The 16,376-nt window shown below is 47.2% G+C and overlaps 2 protein-coding genes across 2 annotated transcripts in view; both read right to left on the reverse strand.

Annotated features, from left to right (window-relative positions):
* LOC311010476 (uncharacterized protein) overlaps positions 1-1,575 on the reverse strand; it is a 126,665-nt gene extending 125,090 nt beyond the window's left edge. The window contains exon 1 of the mRNA XM_084004986.1: positions 1,312-1,575. The gene's annotated coding sequence lies outside the window, so the exon portion shown is untranslated. The remainder of the gene's footprint in view (positions 1-1,311) is intronic.
* The window catches only part of LOC311010466 (sodium/potassium/calcium exchanger 3-like), a 139,770-nt gene that overhangs the window by 4,424 nt on the left and 118,970 nt on the right, over positions 1-16,376 (reverse strand). Inside the window, exons 12-16 of the mRNA XM_084004971.1 lie at positions 11,320-11,590; positions 11,061-11,227; positions 10,755-10,869; positions 9,942-10,054; positions 9,631-9,696 (exon numbers count right to left, since the gene is read on the reverse strand). Coding sequence (XP_083861097.1) covers positions 9,631-9,696; positions 9,942-10,054; positions 10,755-10,869; positions 11,061-11,227; positions 11,320-11,590 — 732 coding nt within the window. The remainder of the gene's footprint in view (positions 1-9,630; positions 9,697-9,941; positions 10,055-10,754; positions 10,870-11,060; positions 11,228-11,319; positions 11,591-16,376) is intronic.

Genomic DNA, 16,376 nt, shown 5'->3' on the forward strand with positions numbered 1-16,376 from the left:
AGTGCTTCAACTAGACCTAGGCCTGGAAGGAACAACTCATGTTTCTGTTCCCGAAGGTAGACTAACCGGTCTCTCGCCATCAATATAATATAAAATAGAATTTTCTTATTCTAATACATCATACAATTCAAATAAAATCAACTGTTTAGATTTTGAATATCCAATATGTGCCCCAGCACAGTAGGGCTACTGGAGGCTGCTTTGGGGCTGTGGGATGGAGCCAGGCAGCTGAGGCTACATCCAAACTACTATGTTTTTGGTTTTAAAAACAAAAACAAAAACAATCTCCATGCACACCTCCATATTGCCCCCATGCCACCACGGCTGAAACCGCTGGTCACGTGACTATTCACTTCCAGCGGGCATGCATGTGCTGGTGTAAACAGGAAGCAGATTATTCTACTCTGTGGTTGAGTATTCATGTACTTCTTATAATAATAAGGGAGTGACGAATCAGGGAAGGAAACGTGATGCAAAGGAACCAATCAAGAAGGGAGCATGGGTGTCTGTTTCAAAGGTTTACGTTTTGCCCATCCAGACAAAAATTCAGTTTTTGAATAAAAATAAGCAGCTTTTCCAAAAATGGCCTCCATTTCAGCGATTCTAAAACATGTGGGCCCATGGAGCAGCTTCGTATCCCGCCCTCTACACCCCTACATTCAACCATATATAGAAATCAGCCTGATGACGAAAGGTTTTTTACTGTGAATCACCACATTTTTTCACACTGTAATAGGTGAGGTGGTCCACACAATCCACATTTTCAGTTTGTCTGTAAACATGATACTATATCTGTCGCTAGAGAAAAATCCATAAATTACTAAAAAACATGTTCACTGCAGCCACTTTAAACACAAAACCTATATGAAAGCTCTTAAATTTACATTTACATTTAGGTCATTTAGCAGACGCTTTTGTCCAAAGCGACTTACAATAAGTACATTTGTCAAAAGAAGGAAACAAGGAAACCACAACGAATCAACAGTGCTACGATCAGAGTGCTTTTTTTTGGGGGGGGGGGGTTAGTGGGTCATGCTAGTCGAGGTGAAGTCTGAACAGGTGAGTCTTGAGCCTTTTTCGGAAAATGGCAAATGACTCAGCTGTCCTGACATTTGTCGGGAGTTCGTTCCACCACTGAGGCGCCAGAACAGAGAAGAGTCTGGACTTTGCTGAGCGACATTTGTTTGATTTCAGCGATGGTGGTACCAGCCGACCAGCTGAAGTAGAGGAGCGAAGTGCTCGCTTCGGGGCATGAGGTTTGACCAGTGTTTGAAGGTAGATGGGTGCCGTTCCATTGATGGCCCTGAAGACCAGTGTCATCGTCTTGAATTGGATGCGTGCTGCAACAGGGAGCCAGTGGAGGTCACGGAGGAGGGGGGTCACATGGGAGAATTTGGGTAGATTGAAGATAAGGCGTGCTGCAGCGTTCTGGATACGCTGCAATGGTTTAATCGCAGAGGCCGGGAGTCCGGCCAGGAGAGAGTTGCAGTAGTCAAGGCGGGAGATGACCAGTGCTTGGACCAAGAGTTGCGTTGCATCCTTTGTGAGGAAGGTCCGAATCCTGCGGATGTTGTAGAGGGCAAATCTGCAGGATCGGGCCACAGCAGTGATGTTGGGGGTGCAGGATAGTTGGTCATCGAGGATTACACCCAGGTTCCTCGCAGTTGACGACGGCAATACTGTGATGCCCTCGACAGTGACCGACAGGTCCATGCGAGGGCAGTCTTTCCCTGGGATGGAATACTGAGCCTTGACGGACACCCGTGTCCAGAGAACAGGGTTTGGACATAGAGCCATTCCATGTGACCTGAAAGGTGTGATTTGGGTTTTTTAAGGAGAGGCTTCACGGTAGCTGTCTTAAAATCCGCTGGAATGACACCTGAGGTGAGGGAGGAGTTGATCAGGATGGTGAGGAATGGCAAGATGTCGTGTGAGATGTCTTGGAGAAGAGAGGAGGGGATCGGGTCGAGGGAGCAGGTGGTGGCACGGTTAGATGTAACAAGTGCGTGAACATCTTCAGAGGTGAGGGGGGTAAAGCTGGTAAGACCATCCGAGTTGAGGGTTGGGGGAGATGTCTTCTGGGAGGGAATAGGCGTAAATGAGGAGCTGATGTCATTTACTTTCTTGGTAAAGTAAGTAGCAAAGTCATCGGCAGTAAGGAAGGAAGGGGGGGGGAGGGGTTAGGAGGGGTAGGAGGGAGGAGAACACGGAGAAGAGTTTCCTGGGGTTGGAGGCAGAAGAGTTGATCTTTGCCAGGTAGAAGGCAGATTTAGCTGCCGAAACAGTTGAGGTGAAGTCAGAGAGGAGGTGGTGGTAGTGAGTAAGGTCCTAGTGCTGGCCCGATTTCTTCCATTTTCTCTCTGACGCTCGCAACAATGATCTGTTGGTTCGCAGAGGTTCAGACAGCCAGGGAGGGGAGGGAGATGATCGCGCAGGTCATGAGATTGGGGGACAGAGAGTGTCCAAAGAAGAGGAGAGTGAGGACATCAGGGTGGAGGAGGCTTCCTCAGTAGGCATTAAGGAGAACTGTTCTGAGGATGGTAGCGAGGAGATAACAGTTGAGGAGAGAGCGGAGGGAGTGAGGGATTTCAGGTTGCGGCGGCTGGTGACCATTCGAGGCGGCTGGTGACCATTCGAGGCGTAGAGGGGAGGAATGCCATTTGATGTCTTCAATTTCTACAAGCGATGATAATTTCATCAGCGGTGATGCTTCACAGCCGACCACGAGGAGCGGTACGTCCGGCCCTCTCCTCGGAGCGCTTTGATTTGACTTAGTTCATATTTTATACTGAAAGGTGCTTATAGAATAGTTTTGGTTCACTAGAATAACACTGCTGGTTTGTGTGTCTATAAAAAGTTGGATCTATGAGTTACATCTGATATGAAGTGAAATGTAATGTGTAAGAGAAATCCCTCCAGTTTACTTCATTTCTACCATCTGGCTTCACGGGACGACCTCACCATCTGCCTCAGAGTTTCTCCATCAAACATCTTTCGTCAATTTGGATTTTCTAGATCACAACTTTAGCTTTGGTAATGGCCCACGCCTCTTCAGGGTCCATTTAGTAAGTAAACAGCAGCTGAAAATGAGACCTCAGAGGGTTTAATTTCAAGTCCATAGAAAAGAGAGAAGGGCTAGATGCACTTCAGCCAATACTGTGGGGTTTAGTTGCTCTGAAATAGTTGCTCTGTCTCCTCTGTAGGTGTTGATGCTCCTCCTGCAGCCACAAGAGCGCCCTGTTGAGCTGTGTTACATCTTCAGTGATGGCTGTCATTTACAGTAAAAGTTGTTTGGGTATATTTTCAGGTAGGCGACCTAGAGATAAATACTGGTCAGTATTTATCGAAGACAGCTGAACAAAGACAAGGGAGTCTACCTGTGGGAGTCCATCGAGGAAGTCCACTGAGGTAGGCATAACATCTTACCCCCCCCCCCCCCCCCCCCCCCTTCGCAGCCATGTGTCTTATCCCAGTCAGGACATCACACTGGAGAAGATTTTACCGAATTTCACTCGAGGCTGTAACCCATCCAATCTCTGCTACCCACCATTCTCCACCGGTAAGGAACTTGAAGTACTAGGGGGGCTGTGGAACTGCCAGTCTGCAGTCAAGAAGCCGGACACCATTTCAGCCTATGCCTCCCTGCAGTCTCTCCACTTCCTGGCCCTCACGGAGACCTGGATCACCCCAGAAAACACTGCCACTCCAGCTGCCCTTTCAACTGCCTACTCGTTTTCACACTCCCCAAGACGAACAGGGCGAGGAGGAGGAACTGGGCTCCTCATCTCACCCAGGTGGTCCTACCAGGTCCTTCCTCTGGACCACCTACCGCGATCTACACTTGAATTCCACGCCGTCTCTGTCACCCTTCCTTTCAAACTCAACATCATAGTGATCTATCGCCCACCCGGTCCTCTCTGTGACTTTTTGGATGAGATGGATGCCCTCCTGAGCTGCTCCCCTGATGATGGCACACCACTCGTCGTCCTCGGTGACTTCAACATCCACTCGGGAAAGCTGCACTCATCTGAAATCATTTACTTCTTTTCCGCATTTGACCTTACACTCTCCCCCTCTCCACCAACTCACCGGGCCGGGAACCAACTTGACCTTGTCTTCACAAGATCCTGTGGCATCTCGGCACTCTCTGTTACCCCGCTCACCGTGTCCGACCACCACTTTGTGACTTTCTCCCTCCCCATGGAGCCCACCACATCCCTCCCCTCTACGCCTCGAATGGTCACCAGCCGCCGCAACCTGAAGTCCCTCACTCCCTCCGCTCTCTCCTCAACTGTTATCTCCTCGCTACCATCCTCAGAACAGTTCTCCTTAATGCCTACTGAGGAAGCCTCCTCCATCCTGATGTCCTCACTCTCCTCTTCTTTGGACACTCTCTGTCCCCCAATCTCACGACCTGCGCGATCATCTCCCTCCCCTCCCTGGCTGTCTGAACCTCTGCGAACCAACAGATCATTGTTGCGAGCGTCAGAGAGAAAATGGAAGAAATCGGGCCAGCACGAGGACCTTGCTCACTACCACCACCTCCTCTCTGACTTCACCTCAACTGTTTCGGCAGCCAAATCTGCCTTCTACCTGGCAAAGATCAACTCTTCTGTCTCCAACCCCAGGAAACTCTTCTCCATGTTCTCCTCCCTCCTCACCCCTCCTACCCCTCCCCCTCCTTCCTCCCTTACTGCCGATGACTTTGCAACTTACTTTACCAAGAAAGTAAATGACATCAGCTCCTCATTCACGCCTATTCCCTCCCAGAAGACATCTCCCCCAACTCTCAACTCGGATGGTGTTACCAGCTTTACCCCCCCTCACCTCTGAAGACGTTCACGCACTTGTTACATCTAACCGCGCCACCACCTGCTCCCTCGACCCGATTCCCTCCTCTCTTCTCCAGGACATCTCACACGACATCTTGCCATTCCTCACCACCCTGATCAACTCCTCCCTCACCTCAGGTGTCATTCCAGCGGATTTTAAGACAGCTACCGTGAAGCCTCTCCTTAAAAAACCCACCCTAGATGCTACTGACATCCAAAGCTACAGACCTGTATATCTTCTTTCATTCCTCTCTAAAACCTCGGAACGTGCCGCCTACAACCAACTGTCATCCTTTCTCTCGCTGAACAACCTCCTAGACCCTAATCAATCAGGATTCAGGACTGCTCACTCCACTGAGACGGCCCTCCTCACAGTGACCGAGTCCCTGCGAGACGCCAGAGCCTCGTCCCACTCCTCCGTTTTCATTCTCCTCGACCTATCTGCTGCATTCGACACAGTCAACCACCAAATCCTCCTCTCCACTCTGGCTGAACTTGGCATAACTGACTCTGCTCTCACCTGGTTTACATCATACCTGACAAATCGCACCTTTCAGGTGACATGGAATGGCTCTATGTCCAAACCCTGTTCTCTGGACATGGGTGTCCCTCAAGGCTCAGTATTAGGACCGCTTCTGTTCTCACTATACACCAGATCACTAGGTTCTGTTATCACATCGCATGGATTCTCCTACCATTGCTACGCAGATGACACCCAGCTGTTCCTCTCTTTTCCCCCGTCCTCTGACACTCACATTGCAACTCGCATCTCGGACTGTCTGGCTGACATCTCTGTCTGGACAACTGCACATCACCTCAAGCTTAACCTGAATAAAACCGAACTCCTCTTCATCCCAGGGAAAGACTGCCCTGGCATGGACCTGTCGGTCACTGTCGAGGGCATCACAGTATTGCCGTCGTCAACTGCGAGGAACCTGGGTGTAATCCTCGATGACCAACTATCCTGCACCCCCAACATCACTGCTGTGGCCCGATCCTGCAGATTTGCCCTCTACAATATCCGCAGGATTCAGACCTCCCTCACAAAGGATGCAACACAACTCTTGGTCCAAGCACTGGTCATCTCCCGCCTTGACTACTGCAACTCTCTCCTGGCCGGACTCCCGGCCTCTGCGATTAAACCATTGCAGCGTATGCAGAACGCTGCAGCACGCCTTATCTTCAATCTACCCAAATTCTCCCATGTGACCCCCCTCCTCCGTGACCTCCACTGGCTACCTGTTGCAGCACGCATCCAATTCAAGACGATGACACTGGCCTTCAGGGCCATCAATGGAACAGCACCCATCTACCTTCAAACACTGGTCAAACCTCATGCCCCGAAGCGAGCACTTCGCTCCTCTACTTCAGCTGGCCGGCTGGTACCACCATCGCTGAAATCAAACAAATGTCGCTCAGCAAAGTCCAGACTGTTCTCTGTTGTGGCTTAGTGGTGGAACGAACTCCCGACTAATGTCAGGACAGCAGAGTCATTTGCCATTTTCCGAAAAAGGCTCAAGACTCACCTGTTCAGACTTCACCTCGACTCTACATAGCATGACCCACTAACACCCCCCCCCCCCCCCCCAAAAAAAAAAAAACCTTACCTATAGCACTATAGTGCTGAACGTAGCACTGTTGCTCTTGAAGTACTAGTTTACTCAGATGAGGACATAACACTTGTTCTATTTTTTAGCTCTTACTTTATCAGCAATGATACGTTGTGGTTTCTTTGTTTCCTTCTTTTGACAAATGTACTTATTGTAAGTCGCTTTGGACAAAAGCGTCTGCTAAATGACCTAAATGTAAATGTAAATGTAAATGGTCAGTGTACATGCCTTTTTCATAATTCAGATTATTTTGTGTGTAATTTTAATGCATTTCCAAGATCAGCTTCCTGCTATTAGAACCACAGAATAACCTCGGAAGAGCAGTTACATTTGAGATATATACTGTATTTCGAATGTAGGCCTACAAAAATTAGTATTCAGCGAATTATTGTCATTTTATGTCTTTTGAATTGTTTGTAAGTCCTCATTTTTTGATGAGGACCTCTGGGCAGAAGAAGATGTTGGGCTTGTTCCCAGTGGTCTTTTTGCAATAAACTGATTTACATTCACAAATCAGTTATTCATGTACTACCTCTGTCGCCCACTAGATGGCACCTCTTGGACCTTAGTGGTCAGAATTTATTTATTTTTATTTACAGTTTTTTTGGATTGCATAAACGCAAAAGTCGTACACAATTATAAAAACCTTACACTCAAGGAGCAAAAATCCGGATCAGATTAGCACAATGTCAGCTTCACACTTTTTGCAAATCACTGCACACAGTAAATTGCAAAACACTAAACACAGTTGTATACATTAGACACAGATGCATATCATGAAGTCACTTCCTTGCAAATTCCAAAGCACTGACTTTCAAATGACCACACTCATTATCTAATTGGTTAAACACAACACTCAGGTGCACCAACACATGATTGCTTAATTGTAGACACACCAATCAGGTTCAAGCACTAAAAAAAGGCAGCAGGTGAGTTCACCTGTCTTCTACCACAATGGAACGAGTAAGACGAGGAAGAAGGAATTTATCAAATGAAACATTAGTTGACCATGTGGTGAACCACGGACTGACACTGAGGGAGGCTGGACTGAGAGTTCAGCCAAATCTTAGCAGATATACAGTGGCATCTGTGATCAGGACATTTCGACAAGAAAACAGGTAAAAACAAATCTTTCTACAAAAGTAATCAACTGCTTAGTATGTACCATATCAGCACTGTTCATACTGGTTCCTGTGAGATCCTATGTATTTCTTTCCACATAGGATTCGGGGGCGAGAGCGACAAGGAGGGAGGGAGCCTATTTTACACACAAGAACAAGAAAGAGCAATCATAAACATGGTTCTGGCTAATAATGCAATAACTCTCAGAGAAATTCAAGTCAACATCATTGGCGACGATGGCATTTTCTATAATGTTCATCAGGTCTCTCTATCAACACTGGCACACATCCTGAAAAAAAATCAACTTCAAATGAAACAACTGTATCGAGTGCCTTTTGAGCGGAATTCGGAGAGGGTCAAACAACTGCGGCATGCATATGTGGAGGTATGTATTGTTCACTTTAGCACTGTGATGTTACACACTGCAAGCTAAATTTACTGTGTATTAGATCCATGCTAAACTACACAATGTTGTCTTTCACTGTATTACAGAGAGTTTTACAGATGGATGCTGAAGAAATCCCACACAAGTTTATCTACATCGATGAGGCAGGGTTTAACCTCACAAAATCAAGAAGGAGAGGCAGAAACATCATTGGCCACAGGGCTATAATCAACGTCCCAGGACAGCGTGGGGGTAACATCACCCTCTGCGCTGCCATTACACAGAATGGGGTCCTCCATCATGACAATATGGGCCCTTATAACACAGCTCACATTCTGACATTTCTGGACCAACTGCACAACATCCTCACAGTGAACCAAATACAACAGATGCAATACATTGTCATCTGGGACAATGTATGATTCCACCGCTCTGCACAGGTCCACAACTGGTTTCAGCACAATCCTCAATTTTCTGTGCTATACCTAAACTCTCCATTTCTCAATCCAATCGAGGAGTTCTTCTCAACGTGGCGGTGGAAGGTGTATGATCTGCAGCCCCAGGCTCAAGTGCCCCTCATTGAGGCCATGGAGGAGGCCTGTGACCAAATTGACGCCATAGCCATTCAAGGTGGGTTCGACATGCACGGCGGTTCTTCCCTCGTTGTCTTGCGAATTAAGATATCGCCTGTGATGTCAATGAAATTCTCTGGCCTGATCCAGCTTTGCGAAGAGATGATCCCTAATATTTTCCCTGCTAGATTTTCTTTTCCTTTTTTTGTCAGTTCCCCCCCATATTTTTTTATAGTATCTTTTTTTTTTTTTTTTTTTTTTTTGGTGTTATGCACAGTACTGTTGTAGCATGGACATCTTTTGTTGAAATTTTGACTGATTTAGATAAATAAATATTAATATATAATATAAATATATATTTTCATCACTCTTCAGCATTGGTCTTGTGTATTTGGTTAATTTTTATTATTGTATATTTGCACTTTCTCTGTGTACTACACTTACATTACTCAAATAACTGAGGAGTAGAATTGCTAAAAGTGTTTTAGGTTAAGCACAGCAGTGTGTAACTGGTTCAGACAGAATTAAGTCATATGAAATGTGTGTTTTCATATGGTAACAAAATATCATTTTTATAAAGTAGTGTATAGTTTTTACAAGAGTGTTTTATTTTGCAAAGGATGTGAGGTGTTCTGCTAATTGTGTATATGGTTGTGCTAATTGTGTGTAGTGTTTTGAAAAACCGGGCCCTCTTTTCAAAATCATGCTTAAGCAATTGAAAAAAACTGTAATAGACTGTACAAAACCAAGACAGGGAATAAAGTAAACAGATATGAAAAATGTATACAAACAGCAAAGGGTGGAGATGGAGTGTCAATTCAAAACATCGATACACAAAATGGTAAATGATAAGGATAGCACTAAAATGAAGAGGAAGAAAGATATAAAAAAATAAAATAAAATAACACAAAACAGCTTGTCAGAAGAGGAGCACAGGGAGCAAGGTGTTAAATAATAAATTATAAAAGGAATCAAAAATTTGATGTGAACATGTTGTTCTAGCCTTACTGTTCATTTTTAACAAGAATTGCAGTGATTTTAAAGTAGTCAGTGTCAGAATAGCTGCTTCAGCCCCCAGAATGAGTAAATAGTAAAAGTGTTGTACTTACTGTGACAAATACTGATGCTAGCAGGAGTCCGACAGAGAATATGAGTCCTCTGCTGTTGAGGTGGATCTGGGGACACAAACAGAGGATTTCTTCACAAGGGAAACAAAGAAGACAGAGACTCTGTACTGATGCTCACCATTAAACACACCTATTTGTCCTGTGAAGCAGGACAATTAACACACAGTACAGTGTGTAGTTTAAGGGGATAGCATGCACTGAATATTACTGTCCCCGTCCTTCATGAATACAGCCCTGTTCTATTCTGGTCTAGTCCGGCAGACTGTCCGCTGGCTGAGCAAGGAAGCACTCACGTTGGAGCCGTAGTCGATGCAGAGTGTCTGCACAGCCCAGGGCAGACCCAGACCCACCAGGATGTCAAACACATTACTGCCTATGGAGTTGGAGATGGCCATGTCTCCCAGACCTGAGGCAAGGAGAGCAACACTGTCAAGGTCTGTGTGCAGTCAAGAGACGAGTCCACAATGGGACGCTGCCAATTCTCTTCATCCAATAACACACTTCTATCATATTTGACACACAACATTCTTTGAGCTACATGCCATCCAATGGATCAATACTTTACTGAAAAACCTGCCACAATACAATGTGATACTTGTTATCTGCACTAAAGTCCTTGATTAAATGAGAAAATACTCATTTGTTAAGCATTTCATTCACACAAGAGGATAACAAAACCACATGCTTACTTCTAGAAAACATGATAATAATGAAATATTTTCAGGTGGCAAAAGGTAAAAAAGGTAGTGTTCAAGATTAGCATGATGGTGGATGGCAATAGAAGTGACATGGAAGATGAGGGTGATGAAGATGCGACGAGGATTGGACTCATGCAAAGCTATGAGGAAGCTCAGAATAGCAAAGTAAAGAGTGGATGTGTGAAGTGATGCGATGAGTACCACACAAGGAAAAAATAGACCTGTTGAAATGCTCAAAAACATTTTTTTTTACAATTTCTCAAAAGGTACAGTAAACATTTAAAATAAAAAATAAAATCAATATATTCACTCAGCGCAGATATGGATTTTAACTTCCTGTGTGTGTGTGTGTCTCTGTGTCTGTGTGTGTGTGTGTGTGTGTGCGTGTGTGTGTGTGTACGTGTGTACCTTGCCGTGCGACAATAACACTAGCCATGCAGTCTGGGACGCTGGTGCCTGCTGCCAGGAAAGTGATGCCCATGATGACGTCTGGGATGCCAAGAGTGAAGCCGATCACAGTCACCTGAAAGCAAACACACACTCTTAAAGCTGCACACATGACATGCTGCAACACGGCATGGTAAGGACCGCCCCTTCCTGTGTCTGGGAAGACACAAAGAGCGACTGAATGTGACTACGTTGCTGAAGGAGTGAAAGAAGGCATCAAGATGTCCGGATCTAAACGGTCTTTAGGGAGTGAGTGAGTGAACTGACCATCCAGACCATGATGTAGGAGAGGCCAGCGATCCAGATGGTGGCGGTGAAGAAGGAGACCAGGAACCATCTCTCCCAGCGCCGCTTGGCACAGTTGGGCACGGTGCAGAACAGGAGCAGGGACAGCGGCCACATCGCCAGCCACTTCAGCTTGTTACAGGCCCCGGCTGGAGGACATTCCATGTGAGGACGGCGTTCGTATCAGACAAACATTTCTAGTCGGAGATCATTTCATTTCTACATGTCCTTTGTTCTGTACCTGGAACTCTGAAGGGCACCAGGGGGCCGTTCTCCTCGTCTTCACCCTCTCCTTCCTCGTCGTTCTCGTTGTTCTCGTTATCCTCGTTTTCATTCTCCGTCTCGTTCCCCGACTCCAGCTGCGGAAGTCTACACCTCCCGTTCAGACCCTGCTCAGCTCCGCCCATCCCGTTCTCTAAGCCCCGCCTCCCCTGAGCCCTGGCGCCGGAGTCAGGGTCGCCATTATTGATGCGGTTGACTCGAGTCTCAGTGGTGTTGATCAGTCTTTGTCTCTGGAAGGGATTATAGAACATTTTTTATATACAACATAGGTCTCTCGTCCATGAGTAGATGCATGCTTTCCATTATACACCAATAACACAGACATGTAACGGTAAATGGACCTGCATTTATATCGCACTTTTCTACCTCACTTTTTACCATTTAACCCGTTCACACACATGTATACACCGTTGGCACAGCATCAGGTAATTTGGGCAATTTGGGGGTTCAGTATCTTGCCCAAGGACACCTTGGCATGCAGACTGGAGGAGCCGGGATTCAATCTTTCGGTATTTCGACTCACACACTGCAGGTAACAGAGCAAATGTGTATTTTGGATTCTGGGGTTTACTGCCCCTTTAAGACTGACTGCAATACTTCCATTAACACATTTGTACATTTTCAATTGCTGTTGTGTAGCATGAATGGTAATCACATGCAAGCCCATGTGTCACATCCATGTTGAGTTCCAGTTAACTACTCAAGTTTGTTTTCATTTATTCATATAATAGAAATCATAAAAAAGCCTTTGGGCCCTAGTTTAGTAGACTAGGCATCAGGGGTGGATTGGCCATAGGGAGTACCGGGAGTTTTCCTGGTGGGCCGGTCGATAATGGGCCGGCTGTGAGGGTTGTGTCTGTTTTTTCTCCACCTCTTCTGTCTCCCTTACAGAGCCGGGCAGGTGGGGCTGACGAGGCACACCTGCTGTCACTCAGTTCATCACCACTTCCATAAAGCCTCTGGTCTTCGCTCTACTCCTCTGCCAGATAATTCCGTCTCGTCGGTAGAGCTGACCCTCATAAATATTAGTTTATTCTGTGTGCTGCTCGTTGCTTCCATCGTGTACTTTAACGTGTGTTTTTCTCTCTCGTGTTTTTTCAGTTTCACTTTCCTTGCCGCCTCGTCGCCTGCGTTCCTGAGTTTGTTGCCTATGTGCCTGAGTGTTTTTGTTCTACTGGATTTTCCCCCCTGCCTCGCCAGCCACCACTCGTTTTATTTGTGGACACCTTTTGTTGAAATAAACTTTGTTCCGCTCATACATCTACGCCTGCCAGTCTGTGCTTCCAGGTCCTACCCCCGCTTAGCCATAACAGAATTATCTGGCCAAGAATGGACCCCGCAGAGATATCGGCGCTCCGACAGGCTCTGGTGAGCCAAGGAGTCCTTATGGGGCAACACGAGGAGGCCCTCAAACAGATTACGGACACACTTAAACGCCTTTCTTCTGGATTCACCCAATTCGAGGCTCGGTTGGATCAAATGGCCACACACCTCCTCGCCGCTCCTGCTCCGGCTTCAGCTCCGGCTCCGGACTCCGCTCCGGTTCCTCCACCCAACCATCCCCGTGAGCCCTTCATTCCCACACCTGCCAGGTACTCAGGTGAATTAGGGACCTGTAGCCAGTTTCTCCATCAGTGTTCCTTAGTTTTTGATCAGCAGCCGCTAACCTACAATACAGACAGAGCTAAGATTGCTTTCACTATGAGCCTTTTGTCAGACAAGGCTTCGGCCTGGGCTTTAGCAGTGTCAGACAGTAACTCACCCCTGTGTAACTCTTTTCCTTTATTTACTGCGGAGATGAGGACGATTTTTGACCACCCTTTAAAGGGCAGGGAGGCCAGTAATCGGCTCCTCACCTTACAGCAGGGGTCCAGCCCGGTCTCCCACTACGCTATTGTTTTTGGCATTCTTGCAGCCGAGTGTTGGTGGGATGAGATAGCTCTGCAGGGGGCTTTTCGTAGGGGTTTAAGTGAGGAGATCAAGAATGAGTTAGCGGCTAGGGACGAAACATCATCTCTAGATGAGCTAATTTCCCTAGCTACTCGCTTAGACAACCGCCTCTGTGAGAGACGCAGGGAGAAAGCAGCCAGGTTTAGTCCTCCCTTTCCCCCCTCTCGGACCTGGTCTGTTCGGCCACCTGCTCCTCCAGCTCCTGATCCACCGGTCCCCGGTGGCTCCTTGGCCGCGGCACCATCACTCCCAAGCGCTGAGGAACCCATGCAGCTGGGTAGGACGAGGCTCTCCCAGGTCGAGCGCCTACGGCGACGGCGTCTCGGGCTGTGCGGCTACTGTGGTCAGGCTGGCCACCTTCTTTCCTGTGTCCTATCCTGCCAAAAGAGCGGGCTCACCAGCCACAGGAGGGGCACTGGTGAGCCATACCTCCGTCCCTTCATCCCCTCCTCGCTGTCTTCAGCTTAAAGGTACTGTTTCTTGGTGCCAAGTGTTCCTTCTGTTTCTTGGTGCCAAGTGTTCCTTCCTCTGCAAGTTCTCGTGGATTCTGGTGCTGATGACAATTTTATTGACTCTGGTCTTGTCTCCCAGTTTAACCTGCCCTCAGAACCCTTACCTTCTGCTAAGGACATTGTTGCCCTCGACAGGAGGCTGTTAGGCCGCGTCACTCACCGCACCGCTCCCCTGTCTCTGCTCCTCTCCGGTAACCGCCATGAATCCATTTCTTTTTTTATTATTACCTCACCTTCCACCCCTCTAGTGTTAGGTCTCCCCTGGTTAGTTCTACACAATCCCCACATCGACTGGCCCACCTCTGCTGTCACCAACTGGAGCCTTTTTTGTCACTCTCACTGCCTTCACTCAGCTATTCCTGCCACAGTCTCGTCTTTGTCATCTCCACCTAGACCAGTTGAACTTACCTGTGTCCCTGTTCAGTATCACGACCTCCAGGAGGTTTTTAATAAAGTCCGCGCCCAATCCTTGCCACCTCACAGGCCCTATGACTGTGGCATAGATTTACTCCCTGGCGCCCCCTTACCTTCCAGTCAACTGTACAATCTCTCCAAACCAGAAAAGATAGCCATGGAGACATACATTACAGACTCCCTAGCTACTGGCCTTATTCGTCCTTCGTCCTCTCCGGTGGGGGCGGGTTTTTTTTTTTGTGGACAAAAAGGACAAATCCCTGCGCCCCTGTATTGATTACAGGGGCCTAAATGACATTACCATACGGAATAAGTACCCTCTTCCCCTCATTGACTCCGCCTTCAGCTCCCTTAATGAGGCCACTGTCTTCACTAAGTTGGACCTTAGGAACGCGTACCATCTGGTACGAATTAGGGAGGGAGACGAGTGGAAGACTGCTTTTAATACACCCCTAGGACATTTTGAATACTGTGTCATGCCATTCGGACTTACTTATGCACCTGCTGTTTTCCAAGCCCTTGTTAATGATAATAATAATAATAATAATAATAATAATAATAATAATAATAATAATAATAATAATACATTTTATTTAGAAAAAACTGGAAGCCAGTGAAGTTGCTGTAGGATGGGGGTGATATGGTGGGAAGAAGGAGTTTTGGTAATGACACGTGCAGCAGAGTTTTGAACCAGTTGAAGCTTATGGAGAGACTTGTGAGGGAGACCGAAGAGGAGAGAGTTGCAGTAATCGAGACGGGAGGTGACGAGACTATGGACAAGGATGGAGGCGGTGTTGGGAGTGAGGGAGGGACGGAGTCGACTGATATTACGTAGGTGGAAGTAGGCAGCCCGAGTGGTGTTATTGCTGTGAGCTTTGAATGATAGAGTGCTGTCAAGGATGACACCCAGACTCTTAACCTGAGGGGAGGGGGAAACTGAGGAGCTGTCGATAAGAAGGGGGGGGGAAACGGTCAAATTTGGATAGTGTAGATTTGGTGCCAATTGGGAGGATTTCTGTTTTTTCACTGTTTAATTTGAGGAAGTTGGAAGTGAACCAGGATTTGATTTCGGATAAGCAGGTGGTGAGGGAAGAGGGTGGGAGTGCAGAGTTTGGTTTACTGGAAAGGTAGAGCTGGGTGTCATCCGCGTAGCAGTGATAATTAATATTGTATTTACGGAAGATGATGCCAAGGGGGAGGAGATAGGTGATGAAGAGAAGGGGCCCCAGGACAGAGCCCTAGGGCACACCTGTAGTGACTGGGGAGGGGTCAGACTTGAAGGATTTGAGCTGGATGCACTGAGTGCGGCCTGAGAGATAGGAGTGGAACCAGTGAAGGGGGGTGTGGGTGATGCCGATGGAGGAGAGTCTACGAAGGAGGATGGGGTGTGAAATGGTGTCAAAGGCTGCACTTAGATCGAGGAGGATGAGGATGGAAAGTGAACCGGAATCAGCTGCAGTGAGAAGATCATTGGTGATTGCAGTGCAGTTTCGGTGCTGTGGCGGGGGCGGAAACCAGATTGGAAAGGGTCATAGAGGGAGTTTTAGTTAAGTGGGTGTGTAATTGGGAAGCGACTAATTTTTATAGGATTTTGGATATGAAAGGTAGGTTGGAGATGGGGCGGAGATTATTGTAATTGTTGGGGTCTAAGCCAGGTTTTTTCAGGATAGGGGTGATAGCTGCCGTTTTGAGGGGTGAGGGAACAGTACCAGTGGTGAGTGAAGAGTGAATGATGTCAGATATGAGGGGAAGCACAGAGGGGAGACAAGATTTGACAAGGGTGGTGGGAAGGGGGTCAAGCTGACAGGTAGAGGGTTTGGATTTACGGATGAGGTCATGGATTTGAAGGTCAGTGGGAAGTTGGAAATTAGAGAAGTGCTGACAGTGTAGTAGAGGGGCTGGTGAGAGGAGAGGAAGTGCAGGTGGGAGAGAAGGGAGTGAGTCTGAGTCTAAGTGTTGGTGAATGATGGAGATTTTGTCATAGAAAAACTGCATTAGGGAGTTACAGGTGTCAGTTGAATACAGGTGGGGAGGTAAGGAGTCAGGTGGGTGGAGAGTTCTGTTGAGCAGTGTGAACAGTGATCTGGTGTTTCCTTCATTGGAGATTATCTGAGCGGAGTAGTGATTTGTTTTGGCTTGG

The sequence above is a fragment of the Eutrigla gurnardus genome (genome assembly GCF_963514095.1).
Source record: "Eutrigla gurnardus genome assembly, chromosome: 3".
Taxonomy (NCBI): Eukaryota; Metazoa; Chordata; class Actinopteri; order Perciformes; family Triglidae; genus Eutrigla; species Eutrigla gurnardus.